The 19,256-nt window shown below is 45.3% G+C and overlaps 2 protein-coding genes across 2 annotated transcripts in view; one reads left to right on the plus strand and one right to left on the minus strand.

The window, feature by feature from the left end:
* Nucleotides 1-280: 280 nt before the first annotated feature.
* ABCG5 (ATP-binding cassette, sub-family G (WHITE), member 5) lies at nt 281-18,057 on the plus strand. Its single transcript, XM_004686245.2, has 13 exons — nt 281-426; nt 1,045-1,166; nt 3,616-3,752; nt 3,831-3,929; nt 6,634-6,766; nt 7,892-8,031; nt 8,879-9,008; nt 9,487-9,700; nt 9,782-9,987; nt 10,334-10,472; nt 12,757-12,942; nt 16,620-16,732; nt 17,517-18,057. Exons 1-13 carry the CDS (start codon nt 281-283, stop codon nt 17,708-17,710), a joined length of 1,959 nt encoding a protein of 652 aa, XP_004686302.1. The 3' UTR covers nt 17,711-18,057.
* Nucleotides 11,039-19,256, minus strand: part of DYNC2LI1 (dynein, cytoplasmic 2, light intermediate chain 1) — a 32,102-nt gene continuing 23,884 nt past the window's right edge. The window contains exon 14 of the mRNA XM_004686246.2: nt 11,039-11,805. The gene's annotated coding sequence lies outside the window, so the exon portion shown is untranslated. The remainder of the gene's footprint in view (nt 11,806-19,256) is intronic.

Consider the following 19,256-nt stretch of genomic DNA (forward strand, 5'->3'; position numbering starts at 1 on the left):
CCGTCTCTCTCCCGGTGCTCCTCTCTGGCAATCCCGCCTACAAACACAGGCTGTGTGTTCTGCCCACAGCAGCCAAGATAATACACACACTCTGGCTAAAGGTACATCAGATAATGGCACTGTTGGCCGAACTCTAGTCCCAGTGCTGGGAAGGCCTGAGAAAGGACTCTTGGGCCAGGAGAGTGTCAGGTGGGGCAGTCGGCCGCTGGCTTCTCAGCTGAGGCCACGCTGGGGAAGTCAGACCAGCAGAAACTTTGCCAAGCTTTGCTGCCTGCTGGTCATGAGTGAACTCCCAGCTTTGACCCCTGAGGGGTCCTGGGGACACCCAAGCAACAGAGGCTCCCAGCACTCCCCAGAGGAGGTCCCTGCTGCTGCTTCAAAGCCCCCACATAGCCTGGGCATCCTCCATGTCTCTTACAGTGTCAGGTAAGTGATATTCTTTCCCTTGCTGGGAGCTTGAAACTGGGGCTTTGAGCTGTGGTCAGGGACAGGCCTGGTGGGTCTAAGGTACCTGGGCCTCTCACCCCCTCTGCTGGCTTTTCTCTCTAGTGGGGGGATATGCAGGGAGGCTTTGGGCTCCTTCTTTAGTGGACCAAGGTGGAGGGAGGAGGGAAAGGGCAGTTGTGGTGAAAGGCCCCTCCCCCTGCCCACAGGAGCCTGGAAGCTGTGACAGCCAGTGCTCTGCTCAGCCCCTGCCTTCCGTCCCTTCCCCCTCCTTCCCATTGTTTCCCCATAGACCACACACCCTGTGGGGGTGTTAGAGCCTAGGAAACTGGGGGCCAGGAACCCAAGGCATAGTGGGGCCAGGTGAATGAATGAGGGGTCACTGGAAGGAATAAGCAGCTCCTGGGTGCCACCTCCCCGCCAGCAGGAAAGCTGGAGCTACAGTAGCTGCCAGGCAGGCCCTGCTTGTCAATGCTTGTCTCCAGTCACCGCCCGCCAGAGCCTACAGAGCCGCTCCAGCACACTTAGGAAGCTGGCGAGAGATGCTGGGGGCACGGGGCTGCCCCTTCCAGGCCCCCACGCTGCCTTTCCCCTTTAAAGCCATCGCATGGGGCCATGGTGGGACTTCGCCTCTTGCCGGCAGCGTTGGAACAGGCAGATCCTCAAGGACGTCTCCTTATACATCGAGAGCGGCCAAGTCATGTGCATCTTGGGGAGCTCAGGTAAGTCTAGAAAGGGATGTCCTGCCCTCCACGACACTGCCTGCAAGAAACAGGTTCAAGTTGTAGTAAGAGGGCCACGAGGGAGAGCTCAGAATAAAGTCTAATCATGGCTGTAAATGCCCAATGCGAAGCTTCTAAAACAGACCTGAGAGAGCTGACACCCCTTTCTGTGACATAAGTTCTCACATTTCACAGCTGGGACAAACACAAACTCCCTGATCCACCCCCCACTGAGATGAGGCAGGAAAGGGAATCCAATCAAGAGAAAGACACCCCTACAGCTGTTGCTTCTTTTTTATGTGATGTTTTCCAACCATACAGGAAAGACTAGAGGATAAAATAATATTCTGGTATTATATCTGGCTTTATCAAATCTTAACAAGATACTATGGGCCAGAATTTTGTTAGGAATTAAATGTTACTGATTCCTCTGGGCCTGTCTCCCAGGGCTCTGGCTCATCTTTCTGTCTTTCTTTGGGGTTAGACACTTGACCTGAATTCAGCCTTAGTCTTTACAGTGCCTGGGATGGGGTTGGGGGGGGGGGTGGGAATGGTGGGGGGTGGTTTAGCGCCAAGGAGTGTGTAGCTGCCTGCCAAAGCAGCTCCCGTGGCTATTCATCTATGCTCTTTGGAGAAAAGTCTATTCAAGTTTTTTATCCAATTTTGAACCAGGCTATTTATCTTATGTTGTTGAGTTGTAGAAGTTCTTATATATATCCTGGGTATTAACCTCTTATCAGATACATAATATGCAAATACTTTCTCCCATACTGTGGGTTGCTTTACAATTGATGCACAGATTTAGTTATTTTTCCATGAAGTCCAATTTGTCAATTTTTTTTTGTTATCTACATCCTTGGATCATATCCTGTGACAGTTACCATTTTTTAAAAATTTTATAACAGTTTATTTTTACATCATTTTGTACATTTTTTCCATCTCAATTGTAATCCCCGCAACAGTTACCATTTTTAAGACTCAATTTATAATTTCCTTCAGTCTTCTTTTCCTCAATCACTATACATTTCATTTCTTGTTTCTTTTTTTTTGAATAAGTTTGTGATGCTGCTGGATCCTTCATTAATGAGTTAGTAAATATTTGACATATGTTCACAAAAGACTGTATTAGTTATCTATTTTTAATGTGTAAACAAGGATTCCCAGACTAAGTGACTTACAATGATAGGACACATTAACACCTCTCAGGTTTCTGTGGATTGGAAATCTAGAAGTGGCTATTTGGGTAGTTCTGTCTGAAGTCTCAGGTTATATCCGATGAATCAGATGGTCAGGTGACTCATCTGAAGGCTTGAGTGGGGCTGGAGAGTCTATTTCTAAGGTGGCTCCTTCATATGCTAGTTACCAAGCTGGTGCTCACTGACGCTCAATGAGAATGTGTGGCAGGAAAGGGTAGAAGGCCCAGGGAATCCTCCACAGCCGGCTGAGAGGCAGCCAGACCAGCAGGATTAAACCTAGGCGGTGAGCTGCATCAAAGCCAGTGGAGAGAGATTTACAGAGAAGGGCAAGCAGCAGTATCAAATACTGGAGGATCAGATGCTGAGATGTCAAATAGCATACAAGGAAGTTCCCAGTGGATTTGGCAACAAGGACGTAGCCTTGATGACCTTAGGGAGGCCAGTTCGATGTAGTGACAGAGAGGGAATCTATGAGCTGTCCTGTTAGCTCAGAACAGGACAGCTTAAGCTATCAGCAGCTTGATCCTGCTGCTAAGATTAGCTCCCTAAAATGTAATGCTAGGGAGGCTCTTGGTTAGAGAACAACATGAGATCTGGTGTCATGACTGGGAAATTTCAGGGCATGTTTTTTTCCTTATCCTGAAGTTATTACCTAACCTCCAACCCCAGAAAAAAGCAAACCAGGAGAACATCTTCCTCCAGCCACTTCAACAGGAGGCAATTACTTCTCCACAACTTCTCAGCGGGAAGTTCATTACACCCAGCTGGGCTCTCAGTGAGGTCTGAGGTCTATTTGGTTTTACCCAAGGGCTCCCTCAACAAGTGTTCTTCAGTCTCCAAACTGCAAGAGAATTACCCAGGGTGTTATTAAAAGGCAGAATCTCATTCAGTGAGAGGCTGGCAGGTGGCGATGTTGATGTAGCTGGTGGTCAGGTCCCACATCCCTGAACCTGCGGCCATCTTACAGGGCCACGAAAAGAAACTCAGAAGTCCTCGAACCTCTGACCCTATATTTTCTTTCCGTCGACCAGAAGGAGCTTTCCAAGCAAACAGTCAGACAAAGCCCCTCCAGTCCTGGCTTGAGTAAGAGAAAAGCTTGATCCTTTTCTCAGGGGGAAAGCCAGGATGGAAATTTGACCACGTACGTGGCTAAAGAGATGACAAGTCAGGTCGGGACCGAGGGTCACGGAGGGTGTTGGGACTTGCCAGCAACACCTCATGGAGCGACTCCCCGTTCTCCTGTCGCCTCTCAGGCTCGGGGAAAACCACGCTGCTGGATGCAATATCCGGGAGGCTGCGGCGCACAGGGACCTTCCTGGGTGAGGTGTACGTGAATGGCCGAGTGCTGCACCGTGACCAGTTCCAGGACTGCTTCTCCTACGTGCTGCAGGTGGGCACGTCCCTGACCCGGGTCCCCGCCCCCTTGGGCAGTCCACCCCCATGCTGCTGACGCCTCCCTCTCCCACAGAGCGACATTCTGCTGAGCAACCTCACGGTGCGCGAGACGCTGCTCTACACGGCCCGCATGGCCATCCGCCACGGCTCCGCGGGCTTCTTCCAGAACAAGGTGGGTGCCCCCTCCACCCCGCCCCGCCCAGGAGTCCTGGGCTTAGCTCCAGGTTCGCCAGACCCCAAGCAGAGTCACCCAGGGAATCATCCCCAATGGTCAGTGGTCCTGCACCCCTCTTTCCTTCACCGCTTGCCTCCACCGCCCACTCAGTGCCCCACTTTAGAGTCTAGACCTGCACAGGCCAGCGCCGCAGCCTCTGGTCCCGTGTGGCCTTGGACACTTGGAATGTGAGCAGTCCTCAAGGACATGCGCTCCTGTGTGAAACACACACCAGACTTTAGATACTTTGTCTGGAAAAACAACCAGCAACGAGCTTACTGATGGTTTTTAAACTATTGCTTATAGGTTGAAATGGTAATATTGGCTGTATTGCATTAAATGTACTATTAAAACAAATCTCTCCTGTTCTTCCGATGTTCTAAAGTGTAGCTATTAAAATATTTAAGTTCTCTCATGACTTGTACGGACTTGTACGGTTTTCTGTCCAAGTGAGCTCTGAATAAACAGATAGGGTTGCTTCCCTCTGTTCTTCACCTTGTAGCCCTGTTGAGATTTTTCTCAGCTTCCTTTAAGGTGTCTTGAATGAATGTGCCTCATTCAAAGTGGGTTAGGTTAAAGATTTATTTATGCATACAAAAACTAGGGTATAAGCCAGAGGTGGCGTGTGTGTGTGTGTGTGTGTGTGTGTGTGTGTGTGTGAGAGAGAGAGAGAGAGAGAGAGAGAGAGAGAGAGAGAGAGAGAACTCACCAGAGATGGAGTGGGGAGTGGAACAGGCTGATTGACTGAAATATGCTGCTGAGGGGAGCAGTGGGTGAGACAGGAAAGGTCTGCTGTGGCATGTGGGTCTGCTCCCTGACTAGGGATTGAACTCACACTGCAGTAGCTGACTATAGCTTTAAGTACTGAGACTTTAAGCTCCTGCGCCACCAGGGAAGCCCCCAAACTGGGTTAGGTTGTAAAGGAACTGTTAAATTGTCAACTCTTTCAGATTCTGGCTGCTTGTTTATATACAGCCAATTAGAAGTAGCCACAGGTAAACTCGAGGGACCTTACCAGGAAAGGATGTCTCATTACTGCTAGACTGGAAATGTCTCATTTCTGCTAGACTGGAAACTGAGGAAGAGCAGATGTGCTACCTGCCACGCAAGAACAGTTCCCTGGGAATAGGTCTTGGAGCTGCCAGATCAGTCACATGTGCCTCAGGGGCTTCCCTGCTCTCAGGCCTTAGTTCCTCCAGGGCCACAGATCGACACCTGCATTTCAGGCTGTCAGACTGGCTTTTCTTTAGTGCCATGGAAGGGCAGTTGGAGTTGTCCATTAGAGCCCAGGGAGTGAGTTACCCTCTTTTCAGGTACCACTGGAAAACTAGCAGATTTCAGCTATGCTGTTAATCCCACCCATTGTTTTCCTTGGAACTCTGTTTCATATATCACCCCCTCTTTTACTCCAGTCCAGTTTGTTATTTTTTAATGCAGTCTTTTGCTTCTTTTTTTCATTATAGAATCAACACAATCTCATTAGACGTGTACTGGAGCAACATTCATTTCCACATATATGTGTTTTCAGTTTATTTCCATTTGCCCTCCCACAGGGCCATAAGCAGACAGGAGCCATCAGGAAAGAGAAGGCCCAAAATCGACATCATTGAAAGGTTCTCTAGAGCAAGAATAAGGTGATAGAAAAGACAGAGATGAAGGAAAAGGACCAACCTTAGATTAGAACATGAGGGAAGCTGTGGGAAGTTGAGAATGAGGATGAGGAGGGACTTTGGGGGGTTGCAGGAGTGAGGAGAACTGGGGGAAAGGCATTTTCAAAAGTGTAGCTGTAGATTATAGACTTAGTCTCCTTTACAATCCTTGAAGAAATTGAAACAAAAATTGTTATTTTTTAGTTACTTTTGCTAGTTGCACTTTACTTTTTTGCAGCAATACCACACAAAGACTGGATCACATGAGTCTCTAGGACTTGGGTTACACAAGGGACACCAGGTTCATTTCAAACCAAATTATATTTTTTCAACATACATTTACTTTAACAAAGATTCAAAAACCAGACATTTAAAAAGTAAGCTATATAGTCAATACGCCTTTGGGGGATTTTTCCATAAGGGTGGGGCTGACTACAGCACCTGAAGTAAGAGTTCAGTGGTCTCCATTTTTCCTGGAAAATTTACTTGAAATAAGTATAAGTGGTTTCTGTTGCTAAATACTTTTGAAAATAGGGCCCTCCCTGGTGGCATAGTGGGTTAAAGCACAGCACTAAGAAGCTAAAGCCACAGCAGCACGAGTTCCATCCGCTCCCCAGAGGTGACCCACATAGTGCCCAGACCTCTCCTGACCCACCTGCTGCTCCCCTCAGCCGTGTACTTCATCCATCTGCCTGTTCTGCTCCCCTCTCTGCCTGGTGAAGCCTCTCACTGCCCCTTCACCTCTGGCTTGTACCCCAGTTCTGTATGCATAAATAAATAAATCTTAAAATGTTATTTATTTTACCCAGATGCACGCATCTATTGTGATGTAAAGGAGATGGGGTTTTATTGCAGTTCGCTGCTTTCTCAGGGTGTGGAGAGCCTGGAGGGGCCTGAGCACTCGGGAGAAGCGCACCTCCCTCTCGCCCCTCTCCCCACCCCACCACTCGGAGCTGGTGAGTTGGAGCTGCAGCCCGCCATGACCAGCCTTCTGGGGCCTGTGTCTCCTGTAGGTGGAGGCAGTCATGGCAGAGCTGAGTCTGACCCATGTGGCAGATCAACTGATCGGCAACTATCACCTTGGGGGGATCTCCAACGGCGAGCGGCGCAGGGTCTCCATCGCAGCTCAGCTCCTCCAGGACCCCAGTAAGTGGGACCCAGGACTGCTATCAGCTGCTTTGCGGGAAGCGTCCATAGGCCCTTTCTTCATAGTCTCTGTTTGGAAAGGTGTTTGTGTAGAACTGAAGTCACTGAAGTTTTTCAAACAGGGGACCTGAGTTTTTGGGGAACACCGTGCAATGCCTGATGCTATTCCACTATCTTAGTACAACTCAGCTTTTGAATGTGGAGGCACTGCATTTGTGTTTTACTGTTTAATTAGGGTCTTACGTGAATATTGGGCTCTCCTCTGTCCTGCTTCTTACAGGAGTACTGCCTGTGTCTGCTATGGAGAGCCAGTGAATTTTGGTAACTCTCGAGTTATTTATGGAATGGCAGAATTAAAGTAGGACTTTGAGTGATACACTCAGAATTATACATTTTGGAGGGGGGTGCTATCAAGATGGGATAACCAAACTCCCGGCCTCACCCCCCTCCCCAGTTTGGTGATCTCCTGCCACAGGAGAGACCTGACCACCTAAGGACATATTCAATGTTATGTTTGTCATGGAGGGTTAGAGTAAGACTGCTTCAGAGTGTCACTGGAAAGCACAGAAAGAGGTGCTTTTCAGAGCCCTTATCCCCTTTTGGGTAGAAGTAACCTACAGTTAAGCCCGCTGAAGACCCACACATCTGCTCCACCTTAGGCTGTTTCACAGCTCAGCATTTTTAGCAGAGCACAGAGCCTGTGAGTGTAGAAGGTGCTCGATTTGAAATGTGTTTACGACTTTTTAATTAGCCTCCTCTCAGCCTTTTGGACAAAATAATGGTGCCAGCCTCCCAACCCTTGTTCTATGTGAGAGTCCCCTGGACGTTGCCCAAGCTGTCCATACTATCACATGAACGCCTGAGCAGGTGGCCCTCCTGCCTGCCCCTCGACTCCAGAAGTCGAGTTGGGCCCTTCCCAGGTCAGCTTAATATTGGGCCCTCCTCTGTCCTGCCCTTCCCAGGTCAGCTTCTTCTGGACGCAGGCTGGAAGCCAGCTGATGTGCTGGTACCTCTCACTGTGTACAGTTGGGTTGGGCAAGACAGCTCAGCAAGGGATTATTCAAAATTCTGAGTTCTAAGCACTGTCTGGGCCTGACAGTGACTCTGGAATCTGACCCTTTGCAGAGATCATGCTGTTTGATGAGCCCACCACAGGCCTGGACTGCATGACAGCAAACCAGATCGTTGTCCTTCTCGTAGAGCTGGCCCGCAGGGACCGCATTGTGATCCTCACCATCCACCAGCCCCGCTCTGAGCTCTTCCAGGTGAGAGGGCAGATTTCTGCTCAATGCATCAAGGTGCAGATATGTGTGTGCTGAGCTGAGGATCAGGGGGTAGAGATCAGTACCCATTAAACCCGGGCAGCTGCAGTCAGTGGGTCCTGTATGGGATGGGCAAAACAAGCAATCACTTCTTTGAGCACCTGCTAAGTGTCAAGTGTCTTTGTACACTGAGCTCGTTAACCTGCACAACAATCCTATGAGGTCAGTATCAGCACTGTACAGAGAAGAGGGAGGCAGAAATGATACAAATTTGAGCCCCTATCACACAGTAGTAAAAGCTAGAATTGGCATTTATAGCCAAAGACTGCATTTTACCACTAAATCACAGATGTTTCCTTATAAGGATCAGCTTTATCCTCCCACAAGCCTTTAAGGGAATTTTGTCTTTGATTGATGCAGATCTGAGATTTAAATTTTTTTTGTCCAAGATCACATACGCAGTGGCACAGCTGAGCCTCAAAGCCAGGTCCCCCAACCAGACCCAGTGGTTCTCCTGTACCCCAAATGAGGCGCTGTGCATAGCCTGTCAATGGGAAAACTGAAGTCACTGCAGTTTTTCAAACTGGGACACAGAGTGTGTAGGGAAACACTATAGAGTTCCTCATGCTGTTCCACCGTCCCAGGACAATCCAGCTCTTAGATCTGGAAGCAGCACCATCCAGTTGGCAACCTGGGCTGAAAAGAATAGGGCTGTACCTTCTCACCAGTGGACACAGGAAGGACATGTGCAGGGCCCCAGTGGTCAAAGGACTGATTGCTTGGATGCTGATATACCATTTGAGCCCATGGCCTGATTATTATACACTAACACCATCTGTTGTCTAATCAGCTCTTCGACAAAATCGCCATTCTGAGCAGCGGAGAGATGGTTTTCTGCGGGGCGCCAGTAGAAATGCTGGATTTCTTCAGTGGCTGTGGTTACCCTTGTCCTGAACATTCAAACCCTTTTGACTTCTATAGTAAGTTTTTCTTTCATGTTCCCTTACATAAATGCTTGTTAAACTTCATCATCTTAGATTTCTTCCTGGATGAAGCAGCACTCATGGGTTTTCTTTTTCCTCTTATTTCGTATTTTTATTCTGCAAGGAGTGGATTTGACCAGGCCAATGAACTCACCTTAGGTGACTTATCACAAAGAGACGGGGCAGCTCCCTTAAATTGTGCACTTTGTCAGAGAAAAGTTCACTGAGTGTCTGGATTCTCCCAGACCACCCCAGTGGGACTCTCGTACACTGCTGGAGTTTTAAAATATTTTGGCTGTATAGGTGGGCATTAACAATGGTATTGTTCTGATGGGGTGAGGACTGTGGCTACTCCTAAGCCAGTGATGACACATTATTAGCCACGGTGTGTGCGTGTGTCTGTGTGCGCATCTGTGTTTGTGATTGCATCTGTATTTAAAAACCCACGGGTCATCTCCTTGGGAAAAACTTTCAGTGGACTTGACATCAGTGGATACCCAAAGCAAAGAACGGGAAGTAGAAACCTACAAGAGAGTCCATATGATTGAAGCTTCATACAAAGAATCAGCTATTTATCACAAAACCTTGGGGAATATTGAAAGAACAAAGCACCTGAAAACATTACCAAGGATTCCTTTTAAGACCAAAGATTCTCCTGGTGCTCTCTCCAAACTGTGGGTCCTCGTGAGGTAAGAGCCATATCCCATCTTAGGTGGCTGGACACCCACCAGAAACAGCAAAGTTGTTAAACGGGGGTCCTCTGCTTCCAGGAGAGTGACGAGGAACTTAATGAGAAATAAGCTGGCAGTGATTATGCGTCTCGTTCAGAATTTGATCATGGGTTTGTTCATCATTTTCTACCTTCTGCGGGTCCAGAACGACGTGCTAAATGGTGCTGTCCAGGACCGCCTGGGTGTCATGTACCAGTTTGTGGGGGCCATGCCGTATACAGGCATGCTCAACGGTGTGAATCTGTGTAAGTGCCGAGCCCACAGGGTCCAAAACAGAGTCTTCCCTTCTCCCCACATATGTGCCTACCCACCCAGCACCTTGCAAGACCCCATCACTAACAGATGATTTCTCTGAGCTAACGTTGGCCCTCTCCAGGCTCCCTCTCTGGGAAAAGGTAACTGCACTGCATTGCTAAAACCTTTGCATGAATTAGCTCACTAGGAGGAGCTCTCTGGGGGTCTCTGGAAGGAGGCAGGCTCCCCTGCTTCCCCTGGTCTCACCCCCTAGCCCTGCCAGACCTCCAGTTCATCTTGGGCTAGCCCTCTGTTTGTGTGGGGGCTGGCTATTCTGAAACCTGCCTCCATGCCCAGTTCCTGTGCTGCGAGCCATCAGCGACCAGGAGAGCCAGGACGGCCTCTACCAGAAGTGGCAGATGCTGTTGGCCTACGTGCTGCATGCCCTCCCCTTCAGCATCATTGCCACCATGATTTTCAGCAGCGTGTGCTACTGGTAAGGGTATGTTTAAGGGTGTTGAGGCCTCCCCGAGGATGCCAGGTGGCCGGTGGGATTTCGCCTGCTGCCCTGATGTGTCTTTGCCCGTCAATGTCCAAACAAAGTCCTGTCCTTCAAGAAAAACAAAAGAACCCAAGCACTGACCACATGAGACATGAGAGCAGACCGGTGTGACTCTGTGTCCCAGGGAGCAGCATGTCCCACCTTGGTGGCAGGTGTGAGAAGAGGGCACTGAAATGTTGGGACCAGGTACAGAGGCAGTGAGCAGCTAGTCCAAGCAGTTAAGCATGGCTGCCCTCTGGCTGCTGCAAGCTTCATGCACAAACCTGAGGCATCACAGCTGATCATGGGGGCCTTGAGGAATCAGTAACTATGGGAAGCAGACTTGGGGGGGGCCACGAAGCATCCCCAATGCTGTTAGGCTTGATTGACACTTATAGACAATGCTTTTCTTTTTTCTTTTTATAATAATATAGTTTATTTTTACATCATTTTGTACCTTTTTCCATCTCAGTTGTAATCCCCATGGGCTTCCCATCATCAAATCACCCATGTGCCATCACCATAGTCCAGTGCACTTCCCTCCCCCCACTATTTTTGATCCCATTCCCCATTCAACCCCCATAAAATTAGACAATGCTTTTTATTTCTTAGCGCTCTTAAGAGATATAAATCTAAAACTGTTGTTACTTGGAGTCACAGGTGTATCTTCCCCATCCTTGAGGCTTCAGTGGCTCTATTGGTGCCCAGCCCATCATCCCATCAAAGAAAGAACTTTGAGAAGTTGAGATACTGTCAGTGCTCAGACCACGGGATTCATGTGCTCCTAACCTTAGCCAGCATGAGACCTGTGATGGAGGCTCTGAATCATCATTGTAAATTAAGTGACATAGGAGAGATCAAGAGGGCTTGGTTAGTTGGAGCTCTCAGAGGAAGAGCTGCCAGCCCCTGGTGCGGGTTGGCGAAGTAGGTGTTACTCTGGCGAGTGACCGTGGCAGGGTGGTTTCCTCAGTGTCAGCAGGAGTGTGGGTGCTCTCAGCTGGCTGTGGCAGGACCACTGGCGCCTTGCTACTGCGAAGAGGCCTCCTGATTCTCTGCAGCATGCGAGTCTCTGAATGTGATGTAAATCACAGGCCTGTTGGTTCAGGCTAGATGATCTAGGAGCAAATTCTTGAGTAAAACCATGTTGGCTGAAAATCGCAGACCTCGTGAGTTTAGAATCTTGCTACTCAGCTTGGTCCAGGATCACATCACTGGCATTGCTTTGAATATTGTTTAACCAGCAGACTCTCAGGTTTGATTCTGTGTTTAACTTGATCCCCCCAGCCCCCTAAAGACAGGAGAGAAACCATAGTCAGAGCGGACATTTTTAGAATCTGAAGTCTTTTAGGTGGAACAGTTGTGAGAATTAGTTAAATGCAAGATGGTGAGTAATCAAGGTTAGGTGGGTGTAGTCACTGGAACTGACCACGTTACCTAATTAGGAGTAATGGATATGATGGGTCATCAAGACCCTAGCTTAGGTGCTGAACATTCTCAAAAGTGAGATGTTTTAAAAGTCACAGAAGATTTCACTGGGGAAACTAATTTTGTAAACATACTTCATGATTTGTATCAGAGGAAAGGCAGATGGCCTTGTAGAGTTGGGTATAAAACAGGCCAACTTCTTTTCCTCACCTACAAGTGGAAGGAAGAGCTGTCATGCCTGATGGTTGCTGGGGACCTTCTGTCACCAGGGAAGTGCTGTCTGTGAAAGGACTGTAAAAGGAAGGGACATGAGTGAAAGTCCAGCCAGTGGAAGAGGTTGGTAGAGAGCTGACCTGATTAAGGAGGGAAGCACTGAACAGGTTTCATGCTGGTAGTGATGTCTCCTAGCGGGCATCAGGCTCAGAGAAGGCAGGGCTGAGAGTCCGGCTGGGTGAGCCGTGAGGGAAGAGGCGAGCATGCCAGGAGCGGAGCTACCCAACCAGAATGTGGAGGGGTTCACAGCCCTACTAACTGCAGTTAGCTGAGACCATTGACTGAGTGGCTTACTATTTCCCTATGAGAAAGGAAGTTATAAAAGGTGGCTCCAATTGAATTGAAGCCAACAGAAACAATCTGAGACTAATAAACAATCTGGCTATAAGACCCTACAAAAGACTCTACAAAAGGAAATTAGACTTGCCTTGAAAACTCTCCCCACCCACTAACCACCATGGGTTTGTTTGTAGAAGGCATGTGAGTTTTTGTTTTCCTTAGATGCTAACCCTGGCTAATGGAGGACCTCCTGTTTTTCTAGGACTCTGGGTTTATACCCCGAGGTTGCCAGATTTGGGTATTTCTCTGCTGCTCTGTTGGTTCCCCACTTAATTGGCGAACTTCTAACTCTTGTACTACTTGGTATGGTCCAAAACCCAAATGTGGTCAACAGCGTCGTGGCTCTTCTGTGCATTGCTGGAGTTCTTGTGGGATCGGGATTCATGAGGTAAGAGGTGCTGATTCAAAGTGTGTGCATGATGTGTTCTTAATGATCACCTAATAGCAGCTGGTATGGGAATCCCAGGGGAGAGTGCTGTGGTACCAGTTAAAGGTATCACATAGAGACTGGAATATTTATAGTGCTTGTTAATTATTACTGCTTAGACCTTGAACTGTTCATCATTTGTTCAAAAAGTCTTCACGTTGAAAACCAGGAAATGACCATGGAGGCATGTGATTGATCTGATTCACCTGTAATAAGTCATAACAGAAGGAAAGCCAACCCACTCAGAGCCTGTATTACAGGGTAAAGAGCTTGCATTATTTCATTTCTGCCCTTGAGCTGTTGTATTTTCAATTCCCACTTATTTTTATGAAGGAAAAAAAATCAGTTAAGAGCTGCTCTAGAACGCATCAGGTCCAGAAGGACACATACTTAGCAAATGTTAACAGTAATTATCTCCAGGTGACATATATTGTACTTCACCTGTATTAATGGGTAATAATATTGTATTTCGTGAGTTTTCTATAGTGGACAACCCTCCTTTTAGAGGAGCAACAGTGGTCCTAGGCAGGTGATGCGAGAGGATCTAATAAGTGTTCATTCCTGAGGAAATGTAAAAGAGGCTTTGTGACGTAGAAATCAAATAATCAACAAAAAAGGGTGGGTGCCTCTCCTATATGTTCAAGTAGGAAAACTAAGTCAGACTTGACTTTGCTCCAGTCACACCACTGTGAAGACTCAGGAGGCACTTTGGTCCCTAGGGAGAGCTGACCTACCAGGCAAACTTCCCCTACCACTTAGCTGTGATGTGCCCATGGGCAAGTAGCTTTCTAGCTAAGTTTGACTTATTTATAACATGAAGATAACCATGTTACCGCCTCAAGGGACCCTGAGGCATGAATGAGGCAATCCACTCATTATGAAGTAAAAACACTTACCCAGCTGCCTTGACTTATATGAGAGCTAGGTTTTGATCAGTCAAAGAGTTCTTATTTTTTACAGTGACACCACTGCATTGTATTGATCGATGTTGCTTAAATGGGTTATTAGCATCTATGAAAAATGCACAAATCCATACCACCCCAAGCTATGCAACCAAGCAAGCCAACCTTGGGCAACTTCTCTTGCATACTTGAATCAATATGTGCTCTGATCAGTCAAATCAGGGATTTGCTTTTTAAGAAAAGGGACTACCTGTTCTTAAAAGGGAGGCAGTGATTAATTATTACCAAATGCTCTTGGGTTCTTTGCACAATCTCAACCTCCACAGGCTTAGCCTGGCTTCCACTCCCAATACTGAACTGAAATTCCATTCTTGCAGGCCACATCACCTCCTAGTAATTAAGTTTATCTTTATCCCGCAAGCCATCATCTTTCCTGACTAACTGCCTACAGCATTTGTGCTTTGGGCTGCCGCCTTCTTAAAACATAAATGGAAATGACTGCTGTTCTTGGTACTTACAAAGTATGCACATTCTTGCAGGGAAAAAGTAAAAGTGAGCTGAGGAAAATAAAAGTTGACTTAAGTATCATATCCCAGGTTAAATTTGGCTTATCTAGCCATTTATGTATTTTTTATTAATAAAAAATATGTCAGTACTTACACGTGTGGGTGCTCCCTTTTCAACATTTTGAGGATACCTACTCAGACTCATCTTTCTCTGATCTTTCCCTGATTGTGCCTCCTTTGACACCTGCACAGAGCCAGCCCAGGGTTCCCATAGCCAGAAAGTTCTCCCTTTCCCCATTTTCTCTCAGAACCCATCACCTGCAGCTGCTATTACAGTCAACCTCTGTCAGCCTCACGAGGGCAGCAGCTGTGTCTCATCCACAAAATTTTGTCTCAGTAGCCGGCACACTTAATTCACTTCATTATAGAATTAAGTGAATAAACGAATGCCTACTTTCTCTTCCTGGATTACTGGTGGTCTTTTTTGATGTCAAACTACAAATCGAGAGGAGTTGTACAGTTTTTCCCTGTGTGGTGCAGTGCAAGGTGATGGCACACAGCTTTCTCCTCAGAGCACTATCTAGATGGCTAGGAAACCCTCCTTCAGGGGTGAAAATCCTCTTCCAGGTCTGTGTCATCTCACAGCTGCTTCCTGTGGTAGCCTTCCTCCTTTCTTCTGTTCTTAATCTGCCCTTATTCTGGTCCATCCTACTTGCTGGTGTCACATGAATTTTCTTAAAACATTGATTTCACCCTAACATTTATCGTAGTCCGTAACTGTCAACCTACTTCAAGGCCTCCAAATGGCTGGTTCCCAGCTGTCAATTCGAACTCACCTCCCACTGCTTCCAGTTCAGATCCTCTTCCTTCCCGGCCCATTCAGTCCCAAATGCAGCCCTTGAGCTCCTCTATTCATACCTTTCTGCCTATCTAGAGTGTCCTCTCTCCCTAATTTTCTCTTTGGATTCCTACCCAACTTTTCCAATAAGCAGACTCAATGTAAAGAGGTTGCTCTCTACAAATAATTTTTTAAAAAGATTTATTTCTGCATACAGAGCTGGGGTACAGGCCAGAGGTGCAGGGGTGGTGAGAGGATTCACCAGAGACAAGAGTGGGGAGCAGAACAGGCTGACTGATGAAGTACACTGCTGAGGGGAGCAGTGGGTAGGTCAGGAGAGGTCTGCTGTGCCATGTGGGTCCCTCCGGGGCTGGGACTCATGGTGAAGTGGCTTTAGCTTCCTAGTGTTGTGCTTTAACCCGGTGTGCCACCAGGGAGGGCCCTCAACAAATAATTTTAATGCCTTAGAAAATAGCCAGACTGTAAGTCATGGAGTTTGGGGTCGTTTGGGAGTAGGTGAAACCATAAATACTAAAGACAAGAATGCCACGGACATGTGGTACTGGTTTTTGCACTTTCTTAGAACTGTGTATCTACCACTGTGTAGTTTCAGAGTTTAAGTGATAAAAAATAGTCTCTCTCCCCAGCTACACTGTCAGTTCTTTAGAGATAGGATATATTGTTTGAATTCTTCAAGCACCTAAAACTGTTGCTTCTTGCAAATAGAAATAATTTAATGTGTATTTATTGATAGAAGCTGTGTAGTAAACTGAGGCCAGAAATAGATTCAAGAGGAGACATATTTCATTTTCTCAGTGAATGTCTGTCTGCTATCTTCACCCTTTTCTTGTATTACAGTTTAGTTGTCACTTCATACACCAGCTTCCTCAGATCTCTGTTTAATCAAAAATTTTCTTCAATGTGAAAATGTGTTACAAAAAAAATTAGACATCAACATATCACCAGGGCATTGCTAAATTAAGTTTCTATTATCATGGATGACTGAGCTGTGATTTAAAATACTGGAGAGCTTTATGCTTACTGACTTGGTCGAATGTGTTTGAAAAAAAGAAGCTTGTTAGGAAAAAAGCATGAAGAATTTTAGTTTCATGTGTAAAACTTTTATAAACACACTTATACATGTTATGTACATCATCAAATGTTAATGGTAGTTATTTCTGGTCTGGTCTGGTTTTGTCTGATATTTTCTTATATTTCTCAATACAAAAATCTTATATTGTGTAAAGACTTTTATAGTGAGTATGAGTTCTATAATGAGAGATGAAAAACGATGTTTGTGTTGGGGGAAACATAGGGTTTGCCTTTCTTTTCATTTGATTGGACCATTACCAGGGTCTATTGAATTTCATTTCCCTTTTTCTTTTTCTTAAGAAATACAGAAGAAATGCCCATTCCTTTTAAAATCTTCACTTATTTTACCTTCCAAAAATATTGTTGTGAGATTCTTGTTGTCAATGAATTCTATGGACAGACTTTCACTTGTGGTAAGTACTCTATTTTAGAATACTATTTCTAAATATTATTCCTAGGAAACAATTTACTGGGAAATTCTTAAAAATAAAAGTATGTCTTATACTCATTCAAAAACCTTATTTTGAAATAAAAGTTTGACATTTCCTCTGATTTTTAAAATAGAAAAATATAAGTAATGATCAAGCTAGTCACCTTGTATCAAAGGTCATCAGTGTAAGCCACTCTGATGTCTTTAGAAAATAAAAGGCCTACTGTGCACTCAGATAAAATCTAGTATATTCTGGGTGGGATCAGTTTCTGTACCCACTGAACAGGTAGAGACAGGCTAGAGTAGTTTCTTGTTCTCCAAATGTACATAGCATTTTTGCTGGTCTGTTTCGGCAACACACAGAGGACAATGGCAATGTAACAAGGTCCATCTAGCCAATGGAATCTTAAGCCAGTCTGTAAAGCCAACTGAAGACAAGGCAGGTTGTTAGGTTATAATCAGTATCCAGAGATAGTCAAGGCTAAGTGGTCATGACTTCAGGGCTCTGGTAATGAATATATACCAAAATGGAAACAGACCCATTTCTACTTTCAAAGGAAGCCAATGCTAGAAAACTCAGTTTTGTTGCCTAATAATGCAATTCTGAGCTCTCCAAAATGTCCTATATCTTTCATGAAGAAGTCTACTTAGCAGGGTGCTCAGCCCTTAGTGTAACTGTTGTGTATGTGTTGGGCATTTGGTAAATACTTGTTATCTAAATTCTCTGGAGTTTCCATTTCTGACACTGTGAATCTTTTCCCTGGCAGGCAGCTCAAATGGTTCTGTGACAGCTAATTCAATGTGTATCTCCACTCAAGGAACTGAGTTCATTGAAAAAATCTGCCCAGGTGCAACATCTAGGTTCACTGCAAACTTTCTGATTTTGTATTCATTTATCCCAGCTCTTGTCATCCTGGGAATAGTCGTATTTAAAATAAGGGATTATCTCATTAGCAGGTAGTAAAAACACTGCTGTGAAAATGGAACTGAAGCTCTTATATGTGCATGGCTACGCTGAATGTCTGAAATAAGAAAGCCTTGTGCTTCTTTCTAGAGAGCACATTAGCTTTCTAGAGAGTTCATAGCCTTTTAGCTAGATATTCCATTTGTACCCCTGAGTCTACACAGCCCTTGACTGTTATTCCACTTTGTAGAGAGAGGGTATTTGGAAATTGTGACTAGCTCGTCCAAATATGTAAATAATAACTCATAAAGTTATGGGAGACTGGTGTGACTGTTTGTTTTCTTTTTTCTAGACACAGAAAAATAGGTCAGTTAAAGAATTATGCTTACATTTGATAGCACTTAAATGATTACTGAGTATAAGCAACAGAAAAGAGAGTTGGGGGATTTTATTGACGCAAAGCATCATGCAGAATTGGGTAAGAATGATCATTTAAAAACCCATATTTATATGTCCATGTGAGGGGTCTGAGTTAACCTGATCACCTCCAGGGGATGCTGAATGGTGGGAACACTGATAAAGAGAACCCAGTGATTAAAATGAAAAACTGCCGGAATGGCCTGAACTGAAAACACACAACGCCAGACAAGCCTCTGGTGATCCTTTTAAAGGTTACTTGCTATTTTTCTACTTTCTGCCTAGTTTACTTGTAAAATTAAATGTTACTAGAGAAGTGCATGCACTGAGAAATGATATCTTGAAGGCTGGAAAGCAACTATATTTAAAATCCATACAGAAGAGATACACGGCTGTACGTTTACAGTAAGGAGAGACTTACACACTGGGAATTCATGTTCTTGGATGGTAAAGAGAAACAATGGTGGTAAATACAGACACCTGTACTAGGGGTGAAATGATGTATATCGATTATTAATAATGAGTTCTGTACTAAGTGACTATCTTTTGGATCAATCTTTGAGTAATTCATGTACAAGTCAGAAATGAAACTGTCTCAATGTTACCATAGTAACTTGAAGTGAAAATAGCTTAGACAGTAAATGAACTTGTTCAGTTTCTGTGACCTAACTTGTAATGTATGATAAATTACAGCATTTGAAATGGCTTACATTAGAGTAGGAAGGATCATTTCATTACGGAAACCACAGTAAAATTCTGTTTCTTACAGGAGTATTTAAAGATCTGGAGACACTGGTAAATTACCAGAATAGTATTGTCAATTTTTATAAAAGCTCTTTGACACTGATGATTATGGTGTAATAGTTATATAATGCCTTACAGATTATATATGTCACATCAGTTATAGACAATTCTGGAGATGATAATCTATTAAAGTAGTTCGAGAGTCCCACAGGAACCTCTTTTGAAATCACAGATTTCAACTTACTAAAGATATGGGTGTACATTGTAAGTGGGAACATTTTCTACTATTCATATGCAGATGAATTTCATTCTAGCTCAGAAACATTTGGAAAATTGACACAGCACATGACTTCAAGCTATTAAATGTTAGTGATACCATTTAGAAAAACACAAGTCTTTCAACATGTGACAGTTTGTATCTCAAATAAAAATGGACAGTGAT

The sequence above is a fragment of the Condylura cristata genome, unplaced genomic scaffold (assembly GCF_000260355.1).
Source record: "Condylura cristata isolate star-nosed mole 26May11 unplaced genomic scaffold, ConCri1.0 scaffold00020, whole genome shotgun sequence".
Classification (NCBI taxonomy): domain Eukaryota; kingdom Metazoa; phylum Chordata; class Mammalia; order Eulipotyphla; family Talpidae; genus Condylura; species Condylura cristata.

Coding starts and splice junctions, on each gene's coding strand:
- ABCG5 (XM_004686245.2), top strand. CDS start 281: ATGAGTGAACTCCCAGCTTTGACCCCTGAGGGGTCCTGGGGACACCCA. Junction 6,767..7,891: donor TCAGCTCCTCCAGGACCCCA/GTAAGTGGGACC, acceptor GACCCTTTGCAG/AGATCATGCTGTTTGATGAG. Junction 9,988..10,333: donor GCTCAACGGTGTGAATCTGT/GTAAGTGCCGAG, acceptor CTCCATGCCCAG/TTCCTGTGCTGCGAGCCATC.